Here is a 27947-nt window from a genome sequence, read left to right as displayed (position 1 = left end):
ACACACCTCGAGAGTCACAGCCGTTCAGGGGCTGCGTGCGGCGCGCGCTTCCTCCTGCGGATCGGAGATGCCGCAGCCCGGGAGGCGGACTCTCAGTGGCCCCGCAGAGGTGCACAGCATTCACACTATCTGGGCCCAGCGGCTGGAAAGGAGAGGAGGGCAGCCCAGCGGGTCCACGTAATGTGGGCGGGACAGAGAGTTACAGCGGTGCGGGCGGAGGTCTGACCTCCTCCATGGCGCCGAGCAGCCCTGCTTCGTGAAAGCCAGCAACAACTTCCTAGTTCTTTTCTCCTGTACTTACTTATTCATCCTCCCAGAACTTTCTTGTACAGTAAGAGAACAGCGAGGCAGAGTACAAGAAAGTAGAGCTCAGTTCATCTGATGATCTGCCCACACCCGCTGACTCACTCATAATGGCCCCTCAGATGTCAGTTTCTTGCTAAGACATTTGGAAAAATTTCTGCTTCTGAATCACAAGCAAACACTATAATTCAACAATCTTCTCTGAGTTATTCAAGGAACTTCAATGCACTCAGAAGTGGAAGGATCAGGGGCGGATGAAATCAATGAAATCTCTGAGTACTCTGTTTTTCTCCTAATTATATTTCATTTGCCCCACAGAGGTGGGGGGAGCTCCATCTGACCACTGAGGGGCATCTCCTGGGGGAAGTCTGGAAGCAGCCGATTTGGGGTTTCTGGGTGACACTTGGTTTTTCTTATCGTCTTCGTTCTGTTCCCATAATAGAGCCAAGTGTCATGCAGGAAAAGGCTCGCTACCACCGAGTTTTCTCGTGGATGGACGGCCATGGCCCTCCCGGGGAGAGAGGGTGTTTCAGCGAAGGGCAGGCCTGGTCGTCCTTCTTCCTTATCCTGGTGTCCTTGTCGTGCGGCATCACGCCCGCTCAGGGAAGCTCTCACTCCTGCCCTCTGCCTTTTTGGGCAATGCTCACTAAAGCTCTGCCCTGAGCCCTCACTTCCAACCTGCCTTCACCACGGCCCTTCCTTGTGGGGAGAAAAGGAGTTTATCACTCATCACGGACGGCCACCGCTAATCCCTTGCTGCAGTTCAGGGCTGGGGGTCACGTTCAGCCTGGCTGGAGAACAGACCCTGGGGAACGGTCTCTCAAGGGACAGTTTACCTGCGTCCCGGGAAGGGACCATGTCTTGTGGTCTGGGAAAGGCATGTACCTTCACCACTCCCCTGGCTTGTGCTAAGTTGGTGGTCAGAGGAAAGCTCCTTCCTCAGGGGAGCAGGTCCCTTGGTAAATGCAGACAACAGAGCAGAGACGGTGTGGACCCACTACTTGCCCCTCTGCTCTGTCCACACAGTTCTGATCCCGGAGCACAGCCCTCTGGGCCCTGACACGCAGTGGGCACTCGGTTCCTAGGTATCAAATGAATGGCGCTGTCCACACATCTGCTTCCATCCTGCGAAGCCCACGTGAAAAACACCGCCTGCGAGCGGGCGTTGGGGGTTAACCCCCAGTGTGCCCTGTCTTCCCCACAAACCTGGGACCCAGGACCCTCATCCCCTTCTACAGCTGGGAAAATTCAAGTTTCAGGAGGAGGTGGGCCTCCCGGAGCGGCTGGGGCCGCCAAGCCTCCCTGCCCTGATCTGCCCCACCCCTCACAGCGGCCAAAGCTCAGCACAGCGGGCCAGACTGAGTCAACACTGCCGGCAGAGCAGGGAATCAAAGCAAACAGGGTTCCTCTCCTCTCCTCCCCCCTGATCCCCCCATTCCTTTTTTTTTTTTTTTTTTTTTTTGCCAACTGCCCCATTAACAGAAAAACCTTTTAAGCGCCCATCTGGAAATCTGGGCTTTTCCCTCCCTGAGCAAACTGAGATGACCAAGAGGAATGTGCTCCAGGGTGGAGGTTTGGCGGGGGGGACCCCAGCACACTGGATCCTGCTCATACAGCAAAGAATGAACACAGGAAGATCAAAAATGCCCCTCGGGCCCGGCCCAGTGGTCCCCGCGGCGGCCAACACGGGCCCCTTTCAGCAGCCCCGCCAGCCAACAGCTTCCCGTAATAGCTCGTGCGGTCGCTGCATCTACAACCCATTCCTGACATCCAGCTTTCCTGGAACAGTCTCTACTTTCAGCCTAGACCACCTCTTAGGGGCCAGAGAAGAAAGTCCTCAGGCCCCATGCCCCTACCTCGCCCATCAGGACATACTCGTGAATAAATACATTCTTGGCTTGGAAGAAAACTTGCCATTCTGAGCGAGCAGCCCAGCTGTTGGTGCATACTCCACAAACATTTGCTGAGGCCCTCTTCTGTATCAGGCACTTTGGGGACGCAAAGGTGAAATGACACGGGCAGCTCCCAGGCTGGTGGGGAGATGCGGCGTGAGGATAAGTGAAGAGCAAACACAGCCGCAGGTGAGGGCCGTAAGCCTGCATTCTGGCGCCGGCCGGGAGCTCCCAGCCAGGATGCTGCGGCTGGAGACCCTGGGCTCGGGGGGCGCAGCAGAGGGGCTGCCCTGGAATTCTGTGGTCTGATGAGCAGGGGGAGGCTGGGGAGGGCAGGTGAGGGGCCAGAGAGAAGAGAGCAAAGGGGTGAAGGTAGGCGCAGGGTGTGTGGGGGGTGAATGTCATGGAAGCTGAAAGGTTTATTCTGTGTATATATTTTTTTAACTTGTGAAAAAAATACTGCTAAGTACATGCACATTTCTTCCTCTGGAATTTACACTTTCTTCTCTTTACCGTGGGGGGTGGCAGGCTTTGGACCAGAAGCAGCTGTAATCATGTGGTCATTCAGATTGGAGTAGGAAAACATTCCAAACTCAGAGATGTTGCAAGAGTATTAATCTTGTACTCGTTTACAAAGATTCACCAATTGTTAACATTTTGCCACATTTGCTTAACCCGTCTCTCGACATTTATCACATTGTTACTGTTCTTGCCCAACAGTTTGGGGGCAAGCTGCGGGCAAGGTGACTCTTGACCCTGAATATTTCATACTATCTCCTGAAAACAAGAATTTCCATTTGTGTAACCCGGCCATGATCAAATTCAGGAAATACAACGTGGATACAATGTGATTGTTCAATCCACACGGTCTGTATTAAAATTTTGTAGGTGTCCCACTAGTGTCCCTTACAGTACCTTCTGCCCTGGTCAGGTCCCCGACCCTGGGTCGCGCGGAGCTCTTGCTCGGCACGTGGCCCGTGAGGTCACTGGACAGTGGAAGACAGGGGCAGCCCTGGGCTGGCACCCACGGGACAAAGTCCTGCTTCCCCACGTCAGTGTTCTCCTGCAGGGAACACTCCAGCTCCTTTTACTTCGGGGCTGAACTCCTTTGGGAGAAGTAGAGGCTATTTTCCAGCAAAAAGGCCACTACAGAACAGTTAGTGACTTGCCGGTCTGGATCCCTGACCTCCCATCTCGGGCCTCGCCAGGCCCGCGGAAAGTGCAGAGGGTTTAGGAGCGGCCTGCCGGTCAGGGTGACGATAGGCAGGGCAGACCTCTCAGCCGCGGTCACCTGTCCGGTCAGAGGCAGGGGAGGGAGTGCCCGGGGACTCTGGGTCTGTGTGCCTTCAGTCCTGCCTTTGAGTCCACGTCCTGGGGGCCCGTGTCTGCACGGGTCTCCTTCATTTCCACATCCCTGGCTGCCAATGTGTGCCCGGCCCACGGCAGGTCTCTGTAGCTGTTCCGACAACGGGGGCCCCGGGAGCTTGGCAAATACTGGAGAGAGGCCTGGAGAAGCAGGTGCCCACCGGGGGTGGCTGCCCGCTCCTCGGGGCTCCGGGGGGAGGTCCTGGCCTGGGCAGCCGCTCCGCAGTTTCTGGAAGAGCAGGAATTGACACGCAGAGCAGGAGAGCCACGCTGACCGAAGCACAGGCTTTCTGAGGACCAAAGTCCGGGGAAGGGGCTGGAGGGGAGGTGTGGGGCCACGCTGGGAAGGGCCTTGATGGCGAGCCATGGAGCTGAGATCCTGTCTCTCGATAGCGCCTTCCCAAATGCCGAAGAATCACAAATTGCCTTTACAACTTCGCCAAGTTGAAAGGAAACTTTCATTATCATTTTACTACTGTAAATGCTAATTTTTTTTTCCTATTTACATTAAAGTAGACACTGTAAAAATAAAAACTGTCCACCCTTGTTCCCCCAAAGGACACGTCAGCGCTGTCAGTGGCTGTCGGAGCGCTCCTTAGGAAACGTAGCTGAAGACACGGGACGCATGGCCAGGTCTAAAGCAAGGTAGGGACGTCTCACTGGCTGTGTGACTATGGTGAAGTCACTTCACGCGCTGGGATATCGTGGCCTCATCTGCCAAGAGACGGGTTTAGACAAAGGATTCCTAATAACACAACTGGCTCGGTCAGGGAGAGCTCTCTGGAGGTGGTGCCCTCACCCCATGAGCTGGGAGCTGTGGTTTGGATGTCATATCATGAGCCCATCACCCGGGTGTCCAGAGTCCGCCACGGTCAGGCCCACACCTGGTGCGAGACCTCCAGGCACTGTGTACAAAGGCAGGCTTTGGTCTTGAACTCTAGGAAGTGACTGGGCAATATTCTGTTTTGGGAGAGGAAGAAACACCCCCTTCGCCAGGATGACAGGCAGAGAGCAGAAGAGAGTAGAGGCTGGGCCTCTGGGCGGTGGACACACCCTGGGACCAGCTTGGTCATCTGGTCCCATCACTGCAGTGACCAGTCGTGTTGGGCCCCCACCAGTGAAGAAGGGCGGCTTTCCCAGAGACTGAGGATTCCGTGAAGACCTTACACTTGGACGCAAAGCAAGGATGCGTGAAATCGTGCATCTTCAGATCGGCCAGTGCGGGAACCAGATCGGAGCCAAGGTAAGGAAAGTTCAATTACTAGGACTAGCTTTCCTACGGTCGCTGGGTGTAGCCAACTAAGAAAATATCCTCAGTCGGCAGGGAAGGCAACAAGTCCAGTAGATCGCATGTGCTTGCTGAATACTTGGCTTCATTAACTGATGCCCATAGTGAAAGAGACACAGGAGGTAGGACAGGATGAAAGGGTTAACTGAATTCATGTTAATTTCACCACCTCTTACAGGGAAGCTTGTTTACTTTCATGACTTTAGCAATGAACTTTCATATCTAAAGACAGTAATTTGTCTCAAAACAGTTTCCTAAAGTTTGTTGGGCAACTTTTTATATGATATCACTAATATGCCTTTGCATCCCCTCCCTTGTTTATGCTGCAAAGTTTAAAAAGATCCACATCTGTTCCATTTAGTAAGCGATAGGAGATGAAGGAGGTAAACCTAAACGTTTTTGGGTGTAGTAGCAGAAATAATTAAAATACACTCTGGAGTATACATGAGTGTGTCCCCTCCCCACCTAAATTTTTTGTACACAATGCCTGGTTCAGTGGCCAACTCTAAGAGATGACACAGTCCAACAGTCTCCAACCCGAATTTCAACCCTAGTTTTACACACTTGTACTAACAGCCATGTGATTGTTCCCTTTGCCATTTTGAAATTACTTTCACTAGTATGAATGGCATTAAAAATTTAATTGCATTGGGGCGCCTGGGTGGCTCAGTCGGTTAGCATCTGACTCTTGGTTTTGGCTCAGGTCATGATCTCATGGGTCATGGGATGGAGCCCCGTGTGGGCTCCGCACTCAGCAGGGAATCTGCTTGAAAGATTCTCTCCCCCTGCCCCTTCCCCGACTCTCTCTCTCTAAAATAAGTAAATACAAATAAATAAATAAAGCTTTAAAAATTTTTAATTGCATTAAAAGTTAAATTTTTTTTTTTTTAAGATTTTATTTATTTATTCGTGAGAGACAGAGCGAGAGAGAAAGGCAGAGGGAGAAGCAGGCTCCCTGCCGAGCAGGGAGCCCGATGTGGGACTCGATCCCAGGACCCTGAGATCATGACCTGAGCCGAAGGCAGACGTTTAACCATCTGAGCCACCCAGGCGCCCTAAAAGTTAAATTTTAAAAAATTGTGGTAAAACACAGTGTAAAATTTACATCTCCAGCCATCATTTTTAAGTGTGCAGTTCAATACTGTTAAGTATATTCACAGTGTTGTACATCCAATCTCCCAAAATGCTTTTCCTTTTGCAAAACTAAAAACTCTGTCCCCATTAAATACTAACTCCACATTTCCCCTCCCCCAGACCCTGGCACCCACCCTTCTACTATCTAAGAATTTGAACTCTTTTAAAAAAAAAAATTTATATTTATTTATTTATTTAGAGAGGTGTGAGTGGGAGGTGGGGGGCTGGAGAGGGAGAGGGAGAGAGAATCTCCAGCAGGCTCCATGCCCAGCACAGAGCCCAACGCGGGGCTTGATCCCACGACCCCAAGATCAGGACCTGAGCTGAAATCAAGAGTCAAATGCTCAACCAACTCAGCCACCCAGGGACCCCCAAATTTGAACTCTTCTAGGGACCTCATAGAAGTGACATCACACACTATCTGCCCTTCTGTGTCTGGCTTATGTCACTGAGCATTATGTCCTCAAGGCTCAACCACGTTGCAGCCTATGTGCGAATCTCCTTCCTTTTTACAGCTGAATAATAGTCCATTGCATGGACACCCCACACTTTGTTTATCCACTCATCTGTCAGTGGACACATAGGTGGTTTCCAACTTTTAGCTATTGTGAAGAGCAAAGCTATGAAAAACTAGTCTTTTAATGCAGGTGTTTAAAACCTGGGGCAAAGAATATCACTCCTTGAAAAGAAGTTGCCGCCTTTCCGTCCAAGGTGATGAGATGTTCCTAAGTCGAACCCACAGAGAAGTGGGAGGCACCGGCCCCAGCGCTCTGAAGGGGGAAGATAATCTGGAGGGAGGTGCGGCACAGGAAGTGCAGCGTCCAGATAGGTTCTTAGCTCTTCCTCCAGCATCGCGTTGTCTGGCGCTTAGAGCCCCGGCGACTACTTATTATTTGGGGCCAAAAGAACTGTAAGAGACGTTTAGTTTGTGGTGTTATAGAACTTAAATTTATTTATTCTTTCAGACCCTGAACAGTGCTGGTAGTTTACTATATAAGAGTCTGGTTAATGAGACCATGGCCAGAGCAGAGCCATCACTTATAAGATATGGCTGGGAAAACACCCTTGGGGATTTTAACATAAATGAATATATTTTCATTGCACTTGAATATGTCCTTCTCCAGGGCAGTGAAAGGGGCCATCTCAGTAACTGTTTCCATATTAAGACACACAGCTATATTAATAAATACTGTATGTGTGATTGGAAGTGTCATATGTTTCAAATAGTTACAAGAGCTGTGCATAATCTTGAATTGTGTGCATACCTGATCATGAAAAATGTACATGGCTAAAAGCTGGGCCTGGATGTCCTAGTTATGGACTTTTTGGAAAACTGCATGAAAATAAATACCCAAGTGAAGGAGATATTATTGTGAAATCAGATAAGAATTCAGTCTATTTTCATTTAATGGTATCTATACTTTACTAGCTTGAAGCACTAGAAGGTGAAATTAGAGATACCCGGTCTGATGTGAATTGTAAAACGACAGCCTTAATGTATAACGTGGCCTCCATTTAATAGGAGCAAAATCCAATTTAATATTTTATGTGTTGGCATTTTATTTAAGTCGTTCGGGTGGGTACAAAACACCGTCTTCATATTCATGTTTAGTGGAGGCAAGAGCAAGTTACACCGTGGAGCTGGCACTGACGAGGTGGGCCTAGAGGCACGTCTGGGAAAGGGGCGGCCAGACAGACCCCTCCGGGCAGGCCCAGCAGCACTCCCTTCCTCCTGTTCCTCTGGCCAATCTGCTGGCTCACGGGTACCCACCTGCCCTTTTCTGGGGTCCCTCTGTACACTGACCTCCCCTCCTGCTGCTTTCAGTTCTGGGAGGTGATTGGCGAGGAGCATGGGATCGACTCGGCCGGGGGCTACTGCGGGGACTGTGCCTTGCAGCTGGAGAGGATCAGCGTGTACTACAACGAGGCCCACGGTAGGACGCTGTACTCTGGTCGCGATGCTCACTGCCCCGGGAACACGGGCAGGGTGATGTCCAGGCAGCGCAGTGGGATCCCGAGACTGGCGGGTCCCCAAGTCCCGTCTAGGGCAAGGGCCCGGGGAAGAAGGCACTGAGTGGGGGCACGTGTGTTTACCCCCGCTGCTCAAGCACCACCTTTCCTGTTTAGTTCCTTTTTTTTTTTTAAGGGTAACTCTTTCTTTTCTTTTCTTTTTTTTAAGACTTTATTTATTTGAGAGAGAGAGAGAGAGAGAGAGAGAGAGAGAGAGCAGGAACACAAGCAGGGGGAGTGGGAGAGGGAGAAGCAGGCTTCCTGCCGAGCAGGGAGCCCGATGTGGGACTCGATCCCAGGACCCTGGGATCATGACCTGAGCCGAAGCCAGACGCTTAACGACTGAGCCACCCAGGCGCCCTCCTGCTTAGTTCTTAAATGAAAACCAGAATCGCTTCCAGTAGGGGCAGGATCTCTGTCATTGACGAGACAACAAAACAACACAGAAAATGTTGGAAAAAGGATTTCGAAGGTATTTTATAGATGTATGCACTTGTTGGGGTCAAGAATATGACTTCAAATGTCTTTCTTCTAGAAATACCTTTTTCCTGACGGGTATCACAAGGTTCTATTTTGATGAAACATTAACTTTTAGAAAAACAACAGTTTGCTGACTTCTTCCTATTTTTCTACGCAGGTAAGAAATACGTGCCCCGGGCGCTGCTGGTGGACCTGGAGCCCGGGACGATGGACAGCATCCGATCCAGCAAACTGGGAGCTCTCTTTCATCCCGACAGCTTCATCTACGGTAGGTGTTCCCGCAGCGGTGTGCACCCCACGCCCCGGGGGCCGAGGTGAGGGTGCCTCCTGGTGGTGCCCGGTCTCCCGCCCCCGCGCGGACAGCCCGCTGACCAGCCTCCGCCCGCACAGGTAACTCGGGGGCCGGCAACAACTGGGCCAAGGGCCACTACACGGAGGGCGCCGAGCTGGCCGAGAGCGTGCTGGACGCCGTGCGCAGCGCCAGCGAGGCCTGCGACTGCCTGCAGGGCTTCCAGCTGGTGCACTCGCTGGGCGGCGGCACGGGCGCGGGCATGGGCACGCTGCTGCTGAGCCGCATCCGCGAGGACTTCCCCGACCGCATCCTGAACGCCTTCAGCGTCCTGCCGTCGCCCAGGGTGTCCGACACGGTGGTGGAGCCCTACAACGCCGTGCTGTCCCTGCAGCAGCTGGCGCAGCACGCCGACGCCTGCTTCTGCATCGACAACGAGGCGCTCTACGACATCTGCCTGCGCACGCTCAAGCTGGCCGCGCCCAGCTACGGCGACCTCAACCACCTGGTGTCCCTGACCGTGAGCGGCGTCACCACGTCCCTGCGCTTCCCGGGCCAGCTCAACGCCGACCTGCGCAAGCTGGCCGTGAACATGGTGCCCTTCCCGCGCCTGCACTTCTTCACGCCCGGCTTCGCGCCGCTCACCAGCCGCGACGGCCGGCAGTACCGCGCGCTCACCGTGGCCGAGCTCACGCAGCAGGTGTTCGACGCCAAGAACATGATGGCCGCCTGCGACCCGCGCCGCGGCCGCTACCTCACCGTGGCCTGCATCTTCCGGGGCCGCATGTCCACCAAGGAGGTGGACGAGCAGATGCTCGGCGTGCAGACCCGGCACAGCAGCTGCTTCGTGGAGTGGATCCCCAACAACGTGAAGGTGGCCGTGTGCGACATCCCGCCGCCGGGGCTGAGCATGGCCGCCACCTTCATCGGCAACAGCACGGCCGTGCAGGGGCTGTTCGGCCGCGTGGCGGAGCGCTTCTCGGCCATGTTCCGGAGGAGGGCGTTCGTGCACTGGTACACCAGCGAGGGCATGGACGTCGGCGAGTTCGCCGAGGCCGAGAGCAACATCCACGACTTGGTGGCCGAGTACCAGCAACTGCAAGACGCCAGGGCGGCTCAGGAGGAGGACGGAGAGGTCGTGGGCGAGGCAGAAGTGGAACCGGAGGACGGGCCGCAGGAAGCCCGCGGGGCCGTGTGAGGTCGGCCGCAGCCCCCTCCCGCCGCCCTGCCGTCCCGCCGCCGCCCGGTGTCGCACGCACGCACAGCCGCGGGGACGGGGGCCCGGGCGGGAGTGGGGGCGCTGGGGCCTCCCGCGGGCATTCGCTAGCTTTCGAGACTGCTCTTCACTGCACACTCTATTACCCGGGCTTCAACGGCAAAGTGAATTTATCGCGAAGCCCACCGCCTTTGTTTCGAAGTGTCCATCGGGCAGTTGCTGCAGGCCCCTCGCGGTGCCAGGCATCCAGACTACCCTCAGACCACCCGCGTGCACGGCTACCGCGGCCGCGTCCACTCTCCACCCTTTCGTGGCACCGATGAGCACGCTGGAACCCTTGCTTGGCGCCCTTGCTAAGAGTCCTACCCCAGCTTCTGTCATGTGCGCTGCCCAGCATCCTACCTCCTGGTGCTCGCTGGCCTCCCGAAAAGCCAGGTGACTGACTGGTACGTGGGGAGCTTGCAGCCGAGGCAAGTGTGAGTCAGCATCCACTGGTGAATCACGTAGACCTTGTGTGCACGTCCGCGTACTAACTGGAAAGGGAAAAAAGGGAGGACAAAAAACAAAGTGGCAGTGCTTTTCACCAAAATACCTGGCCAAAAAAACCCCTCAAACGACAGGCAAAAGTCACCAACCCCAATCCTCTGGTCCTTATTTCTGAATAGCTACCTTCTAACATAAATGTTTAGACACTCTAAGTTTCTTAGGGGTGTTGGTTCTGGGAATTCATTAATCACCATCTTCGGTTTTCCTGGTAAAGGCTGTTTCAGAATGCCCTTTTCACTTTCATTCAGTAAACACCTCCTGAAAGCACTCGGTAGCCTCTGCTCTTTCAGAAAGGGCACCCGGTGCGCAGGGGCGCTGGGCAACCATTCAAATGCAGGAATTCGGCAGCGGCACGGCCGCAGTGTCCTTCTTCCTCGTGGAGGACGTCGCTCATTAGGGAACTTTTACAGTTCAAATTAATTTGCAGAAGTTGCCATAAATGTTTGCATGATGACACAGCTTTGACCATTACCTGAGTTTAATCTGCTCACATTACAAGAGGACCAAATACACAGGAGTGTAATCAAATCATCCATAACTTTTTAATTACAGTTTACCTATTTCTGACACACTGCACGGCCATCCCTTCCAGGGCCGTAAGGGTCTTAATGGCCTTCTAGAATTACCACTGAGCTCTTCTATTTGATCCATGGGTAGCCGGCAATGGGAAGAGGCTCCGACCCTCCGTGCAGGAAATATTTACCTGCAGGCAACTAGGTTCTCGGATCTGCGTTTGTCATCTGCAGTAAGGTAGCAGGTGGATGGACGACACTGCCTGCTCATTCTGGGAAACGTCACTCCTTCACGTGCACATCGTGAGGAGTAATGAAAATACGTGCGCAGAGAAAACGAGGTCCTGCTGTCGGCATCGTGACAAGCCTTCTATTTACAACACTTAAGAAAAGTTTTAAACACTTCCTACTTGTGGCTCAAGCATTAAAAACAAAAGCAGATTTATTAAGAAAATGTACCTATATACTCTCATTTGAAGTTCATAACTTCTCAGAAGCTAAAATGACTTATGACCTTTGATGTTATAAGAATTTATACGCGCTTCTTCTAGCACTTTCCTTCTCAAATCTAAAAAGGCAATCCAATAGATACAAGGAAGGCTACAGATCTAAATTAAAAAAAAAAACCTGCTGATTTATATTACTGTCAAGATTTTTGTTTGCTCAATAGTAATCATTAAAGTACAAGGAAATTCAATTTTAAATGGCTAAATTGCTTTATTTCAGACGAAATAAATTCCTTTTCTTGGAGCCTAACCGCCCAGACTGATTAATTTGAGTAGTTAAAAATATTTCAAAATGTATCTCACCATCCTACTCTTTTGTATGGTAGAAATAAACACAAACACACACACACACACACACACACACACACGCACAAACAAAAAACCCACTAGAAACCAAAAGAAATCTATCCCCTCAGATTTTGAGCCTATTCCTTTAGCGGTATGGTTGCCATGGCAACACCGGTCTCAGAGATAGAGACATGGGATCAGAATCTCAGAGCTTGTCCGTTCCTTCCCTTCACACAAGAAGCCCGCAGGAGCATAGATTAACGACTCCCTCAAAAACCACTCAACTAGTTAGTGAAATGCCCACAGCCAGGTCTGATCAGGGTCCTCTAGTCATCCAGACACAGTAGTCCTGCCAGGGGCCCAGCAGGCCTGGTACTGGAAGTTTACTTATCCCAGTATCCGTTCAGGATTTTTAATCACAGAGAAAGAGGCTCAAAGAATCTTTGCTGGACAGTAAACTTGTCTTTTATTCAGTTGCTTTACCCCTTTCCCTATCACCAGCCCTGGCCCGAAGTCTCACCTTTTTTTTTTTTTTTAAGATTTTATTTATTTATTTGACAGAGAGGGACACAACGAGAGAGGGAACACAGTAGGGGGAGTGGAAGAGGGAGAAGCAGGCTTCCCGCGGAGCAGGGAGCCCGATGCGGGGCTCGATCCCAGGACCCTGGGATCGTGACCTGAGCCGAAGGCAGACGCTTAACGACTGAGCCACCCAGGCGCCCCCCGAAGTCTCACCTTAATTAACCTATCTCCCACGCTGATGACTTCGCTCTAGTTACCCAGCTGCAAAGAATTCAGCCCTTTGCCCATCGGCTTTGTTCGTCTGTGAAAAAGGCCTGACAGCCTCGAGATTCATTGATTCTTATCCCTGTAATGAAAGATGCTTCTTAGCACCCTGACCTTGGGAACTGAGGTCCTGACAGCTGAGGTGCCCTGACTTTAGAACAGCAGACCAGCCCAGGCAAAGAGCTCCCAGGGCCCTCAAGTGGCTACTGCCCAGTGGCCGGGCTCTCGTACTCCATCCAGGAGCTCCTCCTTGCCTGTCCTGGGCCAAGAATTAAATAAAACCTACAGGTCAAGTGTCCGGGGGCAGGAAATCGCCTGAAGGCTGAGAACAAAGGCATTCTCTTGGGCGCCTCCTCAGCACTGCTCGGTGGCCCCCAGAACTTATTGTTAGCTTAAGTACCATGGGGAGAACTGGTCCTGGCATAGAAACTGAACTGTGTTTCAAAATTTCCTGTTCAAATTTATTTCTCCGTTCTCCAAAACAGTTCAAATCAAGCAGTTAACTTTGCAGTGGGTGTTTTACTCAGCTGAGTGCTTCTAAGTTTGAAAGGAAGATAAAAACAAAACACTTGCAACAAGTCTTCACGCCTGAGCATTTAATGAAGAAGTGAGACACCGTGCAAACACCGTGGAGCAGTTGCCATCCTCACGCCCACCCCCACCGCCCCCCCCACCCCCAAAACCTGCAGGCAAGAGTCTTTTTAAAGACTGAGCTGCAGCTCGGCCATCAACTCCATGAGCAAGGTACTGAACGGCTTGGACCCATCTCCCGTGGGGAGTGCTCCCAGGACAGATTCATTTACAAAACAATGTCAAGCACATTTCTTGCTGAAATCCTGATATTAGCTCTTCTCCACAGGTTTTCAGTGGACAATAAAAAATGAAGACCGCAATCTAGTATTTTTTTTTCTCCTTATCTATGCTTTTAGTAATTTTTGTCATTTAGGCAAAAAGCCGGCTGTGCGGGAGAACCAGGCCGGCGGGTAATAAGCCATCCGCCACTTGGCCGTGACTTCTGCAATTCAAAGATAAGGGACAGTGAGAGCCTCAACAAGAGGCTAATTTTGTCAATTGATATGAAAAAGAGAACTTTCTATCCTGAGACATTTAAAACCTCTTTTCTGTTTCCCTCTGCTCACTAGATATTAAACCTGTTTCCCCTACCTTAAGAAACTGCAGTTCCTAAGGTCCTAATCCTGCAGGTGTGGATAGCTCCTATGAAGAAAAAGTCCAAAGGAAAACAAGAACCAACAGCAAGAGTGAACCATACTTCAATTTATTGGCATTGTCAATCTAGAACAAGACAGGGATTTTTTTCCATGCAGGGAGATCATTTTCAATCTGCCATAACATGTACCCACACATCTTCACCTCGGAAAATGTAGCATTTCAAGCTTTAGTCAGGGTCTAGGAGAAAAGAAGAAAATGCAACAGTTGCTAGTCCTCTGTGTTTTCTTAAAAATCCAACATGAACATGGGCAATGACTTCCTTGTCACGAACTGTGTAATATAACTTTGGTGTCACTTCACAGTGCTGATGCTGACCCTTGGCTCTTGGCTGTAAAAACTGCTGGTTCATGTGCATGGCCTTAGCCGAACAGGAACTTCCCTTCTAAGTAGAACCAAGTACTCTCTGGGCTATAAAGAAACTACTCTGCCTTTAAAAAGACACTAAAAGCCCCCTGTGCTCAAGGGCTGGGAGCATCCCCTGCAGGACATAGAGAGAGCAGGTTTGTTTTGTTTACTGGAGCTGGACACGAATTCCTGACCCCAAGGACATCACAAGGTCAAGGTAGTTCGATGTGGAGTTTGGCTTGGCTCTGCTGCAGAGGCTCAGTGATTTTCTCAGCTAGCTCATTGTTAAAACAACCCAACATAAAACCAGGTCTCATTACTTAGAATTATGAGATGAGACAGAGAGCCCCTAGAAAAAGGGCCACATTCAAAACACTGCATCTCCAGACTCAATAAAATATTTACTAATTCAAAATGGAAATGAAAAGTGCTTAGGGGAGACAGCTCCAATAAGTAAAATTGCTCATAACCACAAGCTGCCAAAGGATTCATATTGATCACATTTCCTTGCCACTGCAGGTCTGACGCCTTTTTTTAAAGCAAAACAAGAAAATTAAATCTGAAAAACATCTCTCTGGTATTTGCCTTGCTTATCTTTGAAATAACAATGTCAAGAAAGAGGCTTAGAGATCAAATCACTTCAGTAGTTGGGAGCAAAGAGTCAGAACTTATCAACTGTACAAAACTGTCTTTTATTGCACAGGATGTAACTCTACAAGGCTCACATCTCCGGAGAAGTAAAATGAACCAAGCCCTCCAAAAGAATCATAAATTTAGCAAAGTAACAGTTGTCACTGCAGGGTCCTTGCAGATGTTCCTGCTTGATAAAATCGCAGGACCCTTGCCTGTGCTGGTAGCCCTCATGTTCAGGAAGCAGTCATTTGTGAGAACATTAGCAGATGTGGGGGAAATGAAGACGCAAAGAACTGCAATTTGTCATGCCCCTGAACTGTTATGTAACTCCGACAGCAATTACAAAAAGTGGGGAGTTTATCCTCCAAATTATTTGATGTTGTGCAGACAAATGAAACAGGTTTAATTAAAATAAGATGGCTCTCTACCTAAACACCGCTAAATGAGCTGAAAATCAATGGGCCAATTACTTCTGCTTGTCAGGGCCCGAAACGAGATTCTTTTACGATGCCACAGGACTCCTATCACCTGTATGCTTTAAATTATTACCCACTAACATCTGAATTGTACTTATTGACCAAAAAAACGGACAGAATTCAAAACTAAAATTACTTTGTTTTGAAAGTGTTCTAAGAACTTCAGATGCAAGCCTTCTAACAAATCAGTAACTTACAGATTACTCCTTTTTCACTTTCACAATTTTTACGGTGCTGCCGGAAGTCTTCTCAGCATTTGCTTTGAACTCTGCCTTCAGTGCATCTCTCACTGCTTTTGCACAGATCTGGGAGTATCGGATATAGCTGGGAGGAAATGAAAGATGATATAAAGTTAATTATCAATGATCCAGCCAGACTGGTCGTTGTTTTTTTTTTTTTTCCCCTTCCCATATTTTTAATTTTGGTTTGATTTGTACATTATAGTGGAACGGGATTTAAAAATGACTAGTGACTGAAGCAATCTACACAGAGAAAAAGACCAGAAGGAAATGTACCAAAGTCTTAACTGGTATTAGGATGGGTAATCTGGTTTTTCTTCTTTATACCATCTTCTCTCTTATAATACATGCTAATTTAAAATAAAAGATTCAGTGATTTTTAAAAATCCCACAGCACAAGAAATAGACCAAAATGTTATGAGAGGCTCTAAGTGATGTTTCCCATTTCTCTACTTAAAATTTTTTCTTATACTATTCTTACAAGGTAAAACGTATACAATTATAAGAGGAAAAACTATTTTGAATTCAACAATTCTTCCTGATTATTTAAAGGTTTCCTTGAGAATACTGGGTTCTGTTTCCCAAGTCTGCCACTGAAGATGCTTCCCAATCAAGGTTTCTAAATGAAACCAAAAAGTCCTTACAGAACATCCTTAATTCTAACAAAATATCTAACAGCCTGCTTCCTGTTTGGTAGATGGACTCCCATCAACATCTTATTTTCCAAAAAATGTCAGCTCACTTTTTACACTTTTTGAAAACAGGAAGGGGGGGGGAGTGCTGCTGTCTATTTTCTCATGTTTCAGATTTGCTTTTTGGGCCAGAGGCAGGCGTTCCAATGCCTCCTCGGGTGCTGACTAATTGGGTTGACCTTCAAGGCTGCTCAAGCCTTTCCGCTACTTTATCCACCTGTAGAGACGAGAGTAAAACAGGGTAATGGTGCCTGCCCCCCTGACGGCGGGAGGAGTGACACAGCAGAGGCCACCACACCTCACAGAACAGGCGCTCAGGAAATGGCTCCCGGTACCGGCACCGCCGACCTTCCACCCGGACAAACTGCCTGACCTCACACGGCAGGAACTCGGGCTGCTCAGCTGTCCCAGGCAGGTGCACCCCCCCAAGGAGGGGCGAGTCTAGTCAAGTCACAGGGATGCCCCCCGCGCGAAGCCGCCAGGTGTGCGGGGTGGGGGGCGCCGCCCCCGTCACTGGCGGTCGTGTCTTCAGACGGGTTCCACTCGTGAGCTTCCCGAGCCGCCCCCCCCGCCCTGTGTGCCGTGAACCGAGGGCCTCCTCCCCTTCTACCGGGAAGGCGGCCCGACAGCGACGGGAGTCGGTGTGCAATAAAAACACGTGTGCGCTGGACACGAAGGCTCGGGGTGCGGGCCGGGGTCACACACCCAGGGCCCAGTCCCGGGCCTCCGGCGCCCCGCTGGGGACGGAGGGGGACGAAGACCTCGCACGCCGCGCGGCGGGGGCCCGGCCACACTCCGCAGGGGGGGCCCGCCGCAGGTGCTGGGCCCGCCGCCCACGCGCCGCGCTCTCGAGGCGCCCCCGCCCCCCGGGCGTGCGCCGCCATCTTGGGGCCGCGCTCCCCCAGCCCCGACCCCCGCCGCGCGGCGTGACCTCCGACCCCGGGCCGCGCCGCTGGCTCCCCGCACCCCCGAGGTGCGGGTCTACCTGAGTCCAGCCTGTCGCCAGTATGCCACCATGATGTCGCGAGAGCGGATGCGTCGAGTCGAATCGCGAGGACGCCTCAATGTCGGCTCGGCGCACGGCCCAGCGGCAGGAAGGTCAGCCCTGGGAACCGGAAGAGGCGGGACTCCGGACCTGCCAATCTCGCCGCCTCTTGCCCCGCCCGCCCGCCCTCCCGAGCAGCCCCTGCTGCCCCGCCGCTGAATCCCCCCGACGCCGGGAGCCAATGGGGGCGGGCGGCTGGGGCCTCGGGTGCCAATCCCCGGGCGGGCCGGCTGGCCGCGCCCACCGATTGGCTCCGCGGGCGCCCCGAGCGTGTGCCCCGCGGGCTTCCGTAGTACCCCGGCGGGGCGGCGGGGGCGAGAGGGCAGCCGGGGGTCGCGCGGGGCGGGAGCCAACCTGCGGCCCGGGGGCACAATGGTGCCCCGGCGTCGGCGTGGAGCACTTCGCCCCCTCCCCCGGGGGCAGTGGGCAAAAGCGAACCCGGCCCAGACAGCGCGCGGGCAGGGGCGGGGGGCGCGGGCCCGGGGCGCAGGAGCGGGTGTGCACACGGAGCCGTGACTGAACAGAAACTGCGAGCAGCAAACACGTCGTTACAAGGAAGTTTTCAGAAACTAGAAACCTAACTTCCATCTTTAATGCTACATGGGGTAAGACGCCCCGCAGTCCGAGGGGAACCTGTGAACTGTCCCAGCTCAGTCCCCCCAAATACATCTACTTGCCGTCTACGGAGATTTCAATAGGTAAAAGCCACAAACTACCAGCTACTTCACTACACTGGAAAATGAAAATTTCTAGAATTTTATCATTAGGTTAGAATAAAAAAAAACAGGATAAAAATTTGTTTACAAATCTTTTTATCATTAGGGCATTACACCTTTTTCAGAACAGGTATAATTTACAGAAATTATACAAGGCAACTTTTTATCAAAGATCAATATTTCCTACGTTTTAACTGAAATGTTATTTCATTTGTAAAAACCATCTCCGGTTACAAAAAAATAGTCAAAAACCTTACTGGATTTAAGTTGCTTTTACAAATGTCCTAAGAAGTCTTAAGCTAAAGAACATTTTAAGTAGAAAAACACTAATTTTTAAATAGTCTGTTATACTATTTCTGTGGTTTATGTACATATACTAACTGGTTTCTTTTACAGGAAACCTGATGAGTCTGTTACATTAGCACTGTTAAGATAAAGGCAAGAGCTAATCACCTTTTAACAAAAATACTCTGTATGCAACAACTGCAGGTATCAAAGATGGTATTTACTGGTCGTTAACTGCCTGCTACAAAGTATGAAATACATTTACTGGATTGTTTTTCAGATTGCAGCTGCCCCTTAGCATCCAAAATAATTGATTTCCCACAAATAAAAGCTGCAAAGCAATTCACATAGTGGTTGGTTTAGATCAATGCTTCTTTTCTCATTATTATTCTTTTTTTTCTTCCCCACCGCCCCCACCCCCCGCAGTTGCACCGTATTATTAAAAACACTAAGTACCTGGGATTTATGCTTCAGAAAGACATCGTTTGAGTAATTTCAAATGACGTACAGCTCTTCATGTAAAAAAGATGTTTTGTGGTCACAATTACTTCAAAAAGTAATTATATTCAAATAACCTGACATATCATGCTTTAGCAATTACAGAGCCATGATTTTGACACATGGCAATTTATAAGTTAGGCAAATGTGAAATGCTAAAAGATGTGAACAGCTGTTCTTCTGTTTAAGTTTAGAGTGCTGCAAAATTCCAGTAATGACTTTATTTTTTCAGTGAACATCACCAGCCCACGGTATAGCATACTAAGTCATAAAGTACAAATCCAAGGAAGGTAATACCTTTCCTAAGTTACAAAACTTTGGCAAATTAATACAGTACTCTTTAATACGTTAAAATCCTTTTTTTGTTTGTTGGAGTTATTATTTTAGTGATAATCTTCATTCCAAAAATGTCATTTAAGTACCAAAACAAAACACTGGTTTTTAACAGTGGTTTAGAGCAGAACAAGTTATTTTATACAAATTAATGTCTTTTCAAACTATAATTCTCCTTTTAAAGAGCATTCCCTCGTGCAAGTTCTTGCAGTTTACCATAGCAGGGTAATTCTATGTATTTAGGTGGCTCTGCTTTGTTCTGGGGTTGGTCCAAAGCCAGGTAGAGTTCCAATGCATGAAAAGCCTTACAATTCTACCTTAAAGGAGATTTTAATATGCCAATATGATTTTCCAAGTACTTTTCAAAAATTGTTAAATTTTCACATAAATACTGGAATCCTCAAAATCAGATGGTCATTTCAAACAATACTACTCTCAGATGATCCCTTTTATTTAGAAACCCTGCACCCTCTTTGTTTTGATCATAAGTCCTATAGCTTTTCTTCAGCTTATTAAAAAAAAAAAAAACTCTACCTAAAATATAGTTTTATTTTTTAAATAACAAATAAATATATTGCCAGTTTGCGGAGACCTGGGGGGCGGATGTTGGGTACTGACTTTCATCCTCATTTCTCTACAAATGCTGCCGCCGCCATCGGTGTCCTTATGCTCCCTCTTGCCGAAGCCGCCAATTCTTCAATCTCAGCATTTAATTTATGTATTACCCATTCCATTGCTTCTCGGCCCTTAAAAAAATCCAACACATATATCGTTACCAAGTGAGAGCAAAGGCACGTATCAAATAAATGGCACATCAGGAAGTAACAAGGAGCTTCTACAAGTACAACTAAACCTCACCAGAATGGATTGTTTTTGTCCTTGTTTTTCTTTAATATTACTTACCAAATATCAAATGCCTTGGCCAACTGGAAATTGATCTATAAACTCATTTTTATTTTGCATGCAAAAGATGTTATCAAAAAATCTCAATTCAGTGATCGTGATCATTTCCTTATTTCTGATTAGAGTGGTCCCTTCTTGGGGGATCAAAAGGTCAAACCCAGTTTTTTTTTTTTGGTCCGTTATTTTAAACCAAAATCCTGTATGAGGCCCTGGAAGATCTGGTCCCCAACTTCCTCTTCAACCGTTCTCTCCTGGTGCCTAATGCAGATCCTTGAGGAAATGAGAAGCATTTCCTGCTTCCTCTCTCAGGGCCTTTGCACACACAGCTCCTCTGCTGGAGAGGCTTCCCGGCATACCCCTAACAACCAACGTGCCCCTCATTCAGCACGCAACAGAACACTCATGAAATACTTTTATCTCTGTGTGCTTTTCCTTTCCCAATGACGTGATTAATGTTGCCTTTCTCTTAGTTCCACGAGGGCAGGGACCACACTTGTTTTGTTCCCTACTGTATTCCTAGTCTAGCCTAGCACTTCCTCTGGTACAGAGAAGGCATCTATAAGGTCTTTGGACTGCTGAATGATTATATTAAATGTGTTATAATAAAGTGCATTAAGTATCTCTTTCTCTAAACTTAAATTGTTTTAAATCATGCATTCTCCAAGGGGCAAAAATTAGTTGGGGGTGGGGAGAGGTGGAAATATCTCACTCTTTTTATGTACATAGCACATTTATCCTTTCATCCATCTATCCATGGTGTTAAATACTTTCATGTGGTGGTGGCTGTTAGAGAAAAAAGATGTCTAAAACAAACCTGGGGGTTACGGGGCAGAGGGGATAATGAAAAACATTGAGAACTGGTGTTTTAAACAATGGCACACAGTGACATTATCACCAAGCACTTCCCACATGCTGGGCCCTGGGCACACGCTTTCCATATGTTATCTCATTTACTCTTCATGCCCAACCGGTAAGATGGCTAACTGATCTCTACTTCACAGATGGGAAACTGAGGCACAAAAAGGTTAACTTAATTGTCCAAGGTTGAAAGGCTGGTAAGAGTTATGGCTTGCACTTAAATCCCAGGGTGCTAGACCCCAGAGCCTGGGCAAGAAACTGTCTATATGGATTCTCACTGCACTGCGGTTGAGAGTCAGTTTGCCAGGACAAACACACGTTCAGTACTAAGCTCTTTCAAGACAGGAAACCCAGGAATAACGATTAGGGAGCAGCCTGACTTACTTTATTAGCATTTGAAGATATCGTACTGGCCATTAGTCCTTCAAGGTAACTGCTGAGACTGACTCCTTTCACAGTGATTATGGCTTCTTGAGTCAGAACAGTTCTGGAACAGAACACATTCACACAGCTTCAGAATGACCTTTCATTTTTTAAAAGAAATATCTGATAAAAAAAAATTAAAACACCCGGTACAAGAAGTTTGTCAAAACATTTTTTACTCACTTTTCTGGGTCCTGAGGATGTGGTTTGTATATAAGTCTCTCATCTACTGAAACCATATTTGTAAATGAAATCTATAGAATGAAAAAAAAATCAAATCATTTTGGAAACCAAGATGAAAAACATTTGCAAAATTAATTCACAAACCAAAATCTTGCTAGGTAAATATACAAATAACAAATAAAGCACTTCGGTATTACTGCAAAAACAGAACTTAAATTTCACTATTCACTGCTTCCTTTTTATTATAAAAATAATAAATACGACAAAAGCATTACAGTAGTAATATGCACATGATCCCAAATTCATGCTATTGGGTGCTGTCCCCTGGAAACAAGAAGTAGCCTCACTGCTCCAGTGAGGAGCAGGAAAGGACAATACAGCACATAATCACCTGTCCATCAACTATAGAAGAAGACAAAAATTATTAGTTTAAAATCAAAACAAAAGGGAGCCCACACTTACATTAGTAGATTTAAGTTCCATTGTCTTCTCTACAGGATCAACTACAGAATGTTCCTGCACGTATGTTTTAGTTCTTGCAGCACCAATAAGCTAAATAAAACATTTACAATTAGTAATCAGAGGAAGAGGGATTTCTTAACAAGTGTATCAATATTTTATTTGAAGGTAAAAATGTGTTAATATCTTGAACCAAAAAATCTGTTTCGTAAAAAACAGGAGGAATCAGACAAAGGTCAGAAAGGAGGCCCGGGGCGCCTGGGTGGCTCAGTCGTTAAGCGGCTGCCTTCGGCTCAGGTCATGATCCCAGGGCGCTGGGATCGAGCCCCGCATCGGGTTCCCTGCTCCGCGGGAAGCCTGCTTCTCCCTCTCCCACTCCCACTGCTTGTGTTCCCTCTCTCGTGTCTCTCTGTCAAATAAATAAATAAAATCTTTAAAAAAAAAAAAAAAAAAAGAAAGGAGGCCCGTTGGAGGGTAACGGGAATTCACACACCATGAATGAGATGAGACTGCCAGATACAAAAACCCTTCCCAGAGGCAATTAGCGACCAGCCCAGGGAGAACGCCTGCAGTATAAAGCAGACACAGAAACCGCCAAGGTGTGACAACGGAGCACTGAGCCTGAAATATGGAAATCAGAATATTTGGGTAAACATGGCATCTGGAGAAAGGAGAGCTCGAGAATATCTCAGTATTTTCTCAGAGCAGTCTGAGGGAGAGGGTGCTGCGGCCTCGTTCTCCAGACAGAAAAACGGCCATCGCATGATGGAGGATAATACATCCTATCCAGCATCACTCCTGTGCACGAAGCCAAGCCAACCCTCTGACCTTGCTCATTTCTGTGTCCCCACTATCTAACGCAGTGGTTTGTGCAAAGGAAGCAATCAGGACATTCCTGCTGAAAAATGTGTCCTTTAGTTTTCTGAGTGGACCTACCTTCCCCAACTGAGTCTGCTTATTATACCAGAGTTCTCTCACATTGTAATCATCTGGCACTCCAGTTTCTTGCTGGTTAAATTGGCTCATTAAAGCCTGATCACATGTAACTGAACAGAACTCTGTTTTTAAATGCATGGGGAGGAGTCTCACACCCCGGAACAACCGTGGCACACAGAGCCTGAGGACACGCGCCTCAACTGGTGTCATGACCCACCACTGACCACAGCCACTCTCAGCTAACCATCGCCACCAGCCCACGGCTTCTAGATCGTACTACTGGTCTGAAGTGGCTGGCAAAGCAGGAAAAGCAGAACAGAACTCCTTTTAGATTACAGAGCATTAGCTGGCTTCCTTCAGAAGGTTTTATCAGGCGCCTTCATGAAGACTGTAATAATATTTCCAATTCATTATACACTCATAACTCAAGTTTATTATAATACAATTTGAACTGATGCAAAAATGACATTCAGAATCGGCTCCCACAACCTATTTGAAATTATAATGTGGTTTAGAAAACTTCTCTACAGCAGTCACATTTCCACAGGAATAAAGACACACTTACAGATTTCACAATGGAAGGCAGTCCCCACTCTGTGCTGAGAAGTCTATGGCTGTGCAACTTTCCAGAGGGATCTATATGTCTGTCCAACACATCAACTCCAACCACGCTTGGGTTCATAGGGTTTGGGTATTTCTGCATTGCAGCTGTCGTAACAGTTTCCCATGGGTGGCTGCCGACATGAACCAAAAACCAAACATTTGAAAAATATGCATATAAATTGTTTTTATAACCCATCAAATCACTCTTTACAGTTGAAGTTTAATTAATTTAACTAGGGAAAATTATTTCCTGAAACACTGACTAAAAGGTGATTTGGGGAGCTCAATCTACATTTTTTTTTTTTAAAGATTTTTTTATTTATTTATTGAGAGAGATAGTGATAGAGAGAGAGCATGAGAGGGGGAGAGTCAGAGGGAGAAGCAGACTCCCCGCCGAGCAGGGAGCCCGATGCGGGACTCGATCCCGGGACTCCAGGATCATGACCTGAGCCGAAGGCAGTCGCTTAAACAACTGAGCCACCCAGGCGCCCCTCAATCTACATTTTGAATATGTATAGAATTCAATATTTTCCCAGCACACAGGCTATATGGTACAACTGAGGTCTATAAAGATATAAATAGCCTATAACACATTAGAGAACTGTTTCTTAAACAATCTTTCCTATTTACCCATGTTCACTTTCACATGTAAATTCTGTTTCTAAGAATCACTGATTCACAAAAATGTATTTTAAAAAATATGTTCTATGAAAACAAGCAGGAAGAATTGTTATTACTATACTGTTTGTTCTTTTATCTGGCCCCAGTTCCATAAAGCTATAAAGATGTAACAAAAGTAAAAGAACTTACAGACACCATAAATTCTTTTAGGGATTACAAAAAGATCCAAAGTATTATTGATTTAAATACTATAAATTAAAAATATATTTTTCTCTATATTAAGGTAATAAGTAACAGTGGCCCCTCCAGTCAATCTTTATCCATTGCTTTCCCCAAAGGAGTGATTCTGATTTGTTTTGAAAAGGTCACTCAATACCATAGAGTGTTTTTAAGGCGCTTCTAATATACTCTTTTCTAATGTTCTCTCTTAATATTATCTTCTTGAAAAAGCCCGTGTGCTTGGATGATTCAAAATGTGATGTACATTTGTTCACTTCTCAACTTGTGTGAATAAGATGCTGGTACAAAAGCCATCCTTTTCAAAAGAGCCCCTTATTAACGACAATGAGTATTAGAGGTGATTGAGCCCACCTGCAGTCTGATGCCACCCTATCTGCGCTCTTGTCTTCGTTGAAAGGAAAAAAGAGATCTGGAGATAATGTTTCAAACCACACTTACTGATAAACCACACAGCATTACTTTTTATTTTTCCAAAAGCAAAATAGGTAGGCCATCAATCCAGTTCAACTTTTCAGAGAACTAAGCCTGACAACAACTACTTGCCAATGGAAGGAAAATCTCAACACCATTCATTTCCCAGTACCCTGGACAACCAGTGACATTTTTAATGTTTTCATCATTTTTGCTATTATATAAATGAACCTCATTCTGTTTTTAATCTCAAGCCTTATTCAGCCATCAATGCAGGTACATAAGGGGAGCTACTTCATAAATCTAAACAGTCCCCACAAATAGCAGTGACACAGGCCGAACACTCAGACTGTTACCAAGGCAACTATCTAAAATGAAAATCAGATGAACCCTGTCCCTGTCTCCATCTAGTCATATACCACGGTTATCTGGCTTCCTTGCACTTATCTCTTCCCCCCATCCCCTCTAAAAAATTAATAATTGCACACAGCTTCGGGGTGGTTATGTATTATTTGTAATATAGTCCTTCTTTACTCTGAGCCAACTCGAAAACATTGGTGTTGACTTAACTTGAACTAAGACTCCTTTACGAAACATAATTAACTCAAACATTACAAACGATGCAATGTTAACAGTCTTCCAGCAATTAACCTGAACCCTAATAATGTAATCATGTGAAAAGACCTCACACTGGAAGACACTCAGAATGGCACCAAAGGGCAGGCAGAACCTCACCCACCTGCGTGATATCTTCACCTAGAAAATGAGGTGGGTGGACATTTAGGTTAACTCCAGCCAGGCAGCAACAATGTCTTGATTAATCTACTGATATGTAACCAATTCAAAGAAGAGTGCTGGCGCATAGTGGACATTCCTCTTTGTTGAAGGAATCAATGAATGGCTTCACCTGGATGCCAACTATATGTGAAGCCTCAGAAGGAAGTGCTGAACATCTATGGGTAAGACAGAATGATGCCTTTGATGTTGTAGACAGTAGTGTCCTTAAGACATGAAACACTTGGCAATGGTAGGATTTGTGAGGGGAGATGGTAACTTCCATTTCAGGACTGAGTTTGGGGAGTCCACAGGACATGTGAGCAGAGATGTCTGGTAAGACCTGAAAATAAGGATTTGAAGTTCGAGAGAGGCTGGAGCCCAAGGTACAGATTTGGGTGTCCTAAGTACATATGTATCAGCTGGGACCCTGACTGAAAAGCCCAGATTATTTGGGGAGAATCAGGATCACGGCTGCTTCTTCCAGGACACGTCCAGCATTTGTTTGAATATGTCTATCTTCTGGGAGGAGGATCCCAGAGCTTTCATCAAATCTCAGAGACGTCTGTGGCAAAAAGATTAAGAATCATTGATGAAATCCAAGACAAGAAGGCCACTAACAGAATCTCCTTGAACATTCACACTGAAGGGGAAGAGAGGGAAACACTGAAGAGAAGAGCAGAAGTGGAGGGGTAGCAGGGAGAAGAGTGTTAGGGAAGACAGAAGAACGTTCTAAGGAGATGCAAAGTTCAAAGAACTTCTGAAGCACTGAAATCCGGAAGAGGACTGCCAGCAAGAAGCCACCTATGATCCCAAGGGCTGAAACAGAGTAGTAAAGACTGTCACCAGGTAAAGAACATCAGAAGGGTCACAAATTTACAGAAAGACTGCAAGCGTTATGGAGAAAGGAATCTTCCCTCTGATTTTAATGTTCTGTACTTCCCAGGACCCCGTGGACTCTTGGATGTGTCTGATTCACTGAGTATGCAGAGTTTACTTCTTTTAAAACTGCCCTCGGGAACATGGTTTAAAAAAATCAAATGGCTGAGCTAAAACATACTGCAGAGCTATAAAAATTAAAACAGTGTGGCAACAACAGCAAGGGCAGCAGAGCAGAGGGCTCAGAAATGGATTCAAGTGTCGATCACAACAGAGTTTAGGCCGAAGGTGACATTTCAAATCAGTGACAGGAGGGCGCACTGGTCAATGAAGAGTGCTTCCCTCGATTAACTATTAGGATTAACTGTTTCTTTACGCAAAAAAATGACATGGCTGCTTATACGCGTGGTTCGTTTGTATATGGAATCATGGACCCAGAAGGAGATTCAATTCCCAACATCCAATTAATTGGTTTAAGGCCTTCCGTGTTACTAAGAAATTCTTCTAACCAAGAGCTGTCACTGAGCGTGGCCTCAAAGTCATGCTCCGGGCGCAGGCCCGGACGGCACCCCCGTCTTCCGTGTCTCCCATAAACATGGGCAGCCCAAGGTCACACAGCATGCTGGAACCAGAGCGGGACCTTGCACTCCAGCTCTAACAAGGCTCCGTTCCCCAGGTCATGCGCTGCCAGAGAAGTTTCTCCTCCGGGTCGCCTGAGCTCACCCGGGAAGACACTCCACCCAAAGGTGGCGGGGCGACCAGACTCCCGACAACGCCCACGCTTCCTGTTGGCATCCGCGGGTCCCGTCCCACCCGGTTTGGCACAGCCGGAAGTGGCACGCAGGGGCCTCTCCCACCCCGAGTGCAGTCGAGGACCTCGTGCCAGGCGAGGCCCCCACCAGCCCGGGGGACCTCCCCGGGGGCCAGGCTGCCAGTGCCCGTCTCTGGACCCCCTGCCAGCCGCGGCGGCAGCGAGGCCTCAAGTCCCGGGCTCTCTCCACCGCCGGGGCCGCAGACCTCGAGTCCCCGCCCCTCCCCTCCCCCGGACCCCGTGGTACTGCGGCCTCGCTCCCCCCGTCACTAGGCCCGACGCCTGGAAGCTTCCTGAGGGGCGCCCCGGCCTCGCCACGACTCGGGGCCGAACTGCCCGCCCACTCTGCACTTGCACCATACGCCCGCCGACCTATCCCATGCCCCAAACTTACTCAAAGACGTGCTCTGAAGTCCAGATCTTCATGACGCCGGCAGCCTGCGCGCTGCCCGGCAGGCGCTAGGGGACAACGAGGCAAAAAAGCCACCCTTGCCCCCGCCCCGCCCCCCAGACACCCCGCCAGCCGCGCAGCGCGCACGCGCCGTCGGGCCCGACGCGAGGGACGTCCCGACGCGCTGCCCCACGCCCTATCCCGGCCCGGGTTTTGCCCCAGCCTAGCGCGCGGCGCAACGAAACCCCGCCCCTTAGCGCCGGGCGCAATGCGCCGGCGCAGTTCCGGGGCAGCGCCCGGGGCCGCCGGCGTAGGCGCTGTGCTGCGCAGGCGCGGTACGCGGCCGGC

At 48.4% G+C, this 27947-nt stretch overlaps 3 protein-coding genes across 3 annotated transcripts; 1 reads left to right on the top strand and 2 right to left on the bottom strand.

Annotated features, from left to right (window-relative positions):
- The first annotated feature begins 4674 nt into the window (after positions 1-4674).
- TUBB1 (tubulin beta 1 class VI) lies at positions 4675-10018 on the top strand. The gene is made up of 4 exons (XM_032387740.1): positions 4675-4803; positions 7808-7916; positions 8630-8740; positions 8863-10018. Exons 1-4 carry the CDS (start codon positions 4747-4749, stop codon positions 9957-9959), a joined length of 1374 nt encoding a protein of 457 aa, XP_032243631.1. The 5' UTR covers positions 4675-4746; the 3' UTR covers positions 9960-10018.
- Positions 10019-13870: 3852 nt separating this feature from the next.
- On the bottom strand, positions 13871-17372 carry ATP5F1E (ATP synthase F1 subunit epsilon). The gene is made up of 3 exons (XM_032387739.1): positions 17216-17372; positions 15497-15623; positions 13871-14022 (listed from the first exon to the last, which is right to left on the bottom strand). The coding sequence occupies exons 1-2, from the start codon at positions 17245-17247 to the stop codon at positions 15500-15502; spliced, it is 156 nt and encodes a 51-aa protein (XP_032243630.1). The 5' UTR covers positions 17248-17372; the 3' UTR covers positions 13871-14022; positions 15497-15499.
- Positions 17373-18097: 725 nt separating this feature from the next.
- Positions 18098-27797, bottom strand: PRELID3B (PRELI domain containing 3B). The gene is made up of 6 exons (XM_032387753.1): positions 27603-27797; positions 23435-23603; positions 21937-22026; positions 21475-21545; positions 21253-21355; positions 18098-19853 (listed from the first exon to the last, which is right to left on the bottom strand). The coding sequence occupies exons 1-6, from the start codon at positions 27632-27634 to the stop codon at positions 19734-19736; spliced, it is 585 nt and encodes a 194-aa protein (XP_032243644.1). The 5' UTR covers positions 27635-27797; the 3' UTR covers positions 18098-19733.
- Between the last annotated feature and the right edge of the window lie 150 nt (positions 27798-27947).

This window comes from Phoca vitulina, unplaced genomic scaffold, assembly GCF_004348235.1.
Source record: "Phoca vitulina isolate PV1807 unplaced genomic scaffold, GSC_HSeal_1.0 scaffold50, whole genome shotgun sequence".
Taxonomy (NCBI): domain Eukaryota; kingdom Metazoa; phylum Chordata; class Mammalia; order Carnivora; family Phocidae; genus Phoca; species Phoca vitulina.
The sequence above is the reverse complement of the archived record's forward strand: the minus strand, read 5'-3'. Positions and strand labels throughout refer to the sequence as shown.

Coding starts and splice junctions, on each gene's coding strand:
- PRELID3B (XM_032387753.1), bottom strand. CDS start 27,634: ATGAAGATCTGGACTTCAGAGCACGTCTTTGA. Junction 22,027..23,434: donor TGCCTTCCATTGTGAAATCT/GTAAGTGTGTCT, acceptor TGTTTTATTTAG/CTTATTGGTGCTGCAAGAAC. Junction 21,356..21,474: donor CATCCTCAGGACCCAGAAAA/GTGAGTAAAAAA, acceptor GTTCTGTTCCAG/AACTGTTCTGACTCAAGAAG.
- ATP5F1E (XM_032387739.1), bottom strand. CDS start 17,247: ATGGTGGCATACTGGCGACAGGCTGGACTCAG. Junction 15,624..17,215: donor TGGCGACAGGCTGGACTCAG/GTAGACCCGCAC, acceptor ATTTCCTCCCAG/CTATATCCGATACTCCCAGA.
- TUBB1 (XM_032387740.1), top strand. CDS start 4,747: ATGCGTGAAATCGTGCATCTTCAGATCGGCCAGTGCGGGAACCAGATC. Junction 4,804..7,807: donor GGAACCAGATCGGAGCCAAG/GTAAGGAAAGTT, acceptor TGCTGCTTTCAG/TTCTGGGAGGTGATTGGCGA. Junction 8,741..8,862: donor TCCCGACAGCTTCATCTACG/GTAGGTGTTCCC, acceptor CCGCCCGCACAG/GTAACTCGGGGGCCGGCAAC.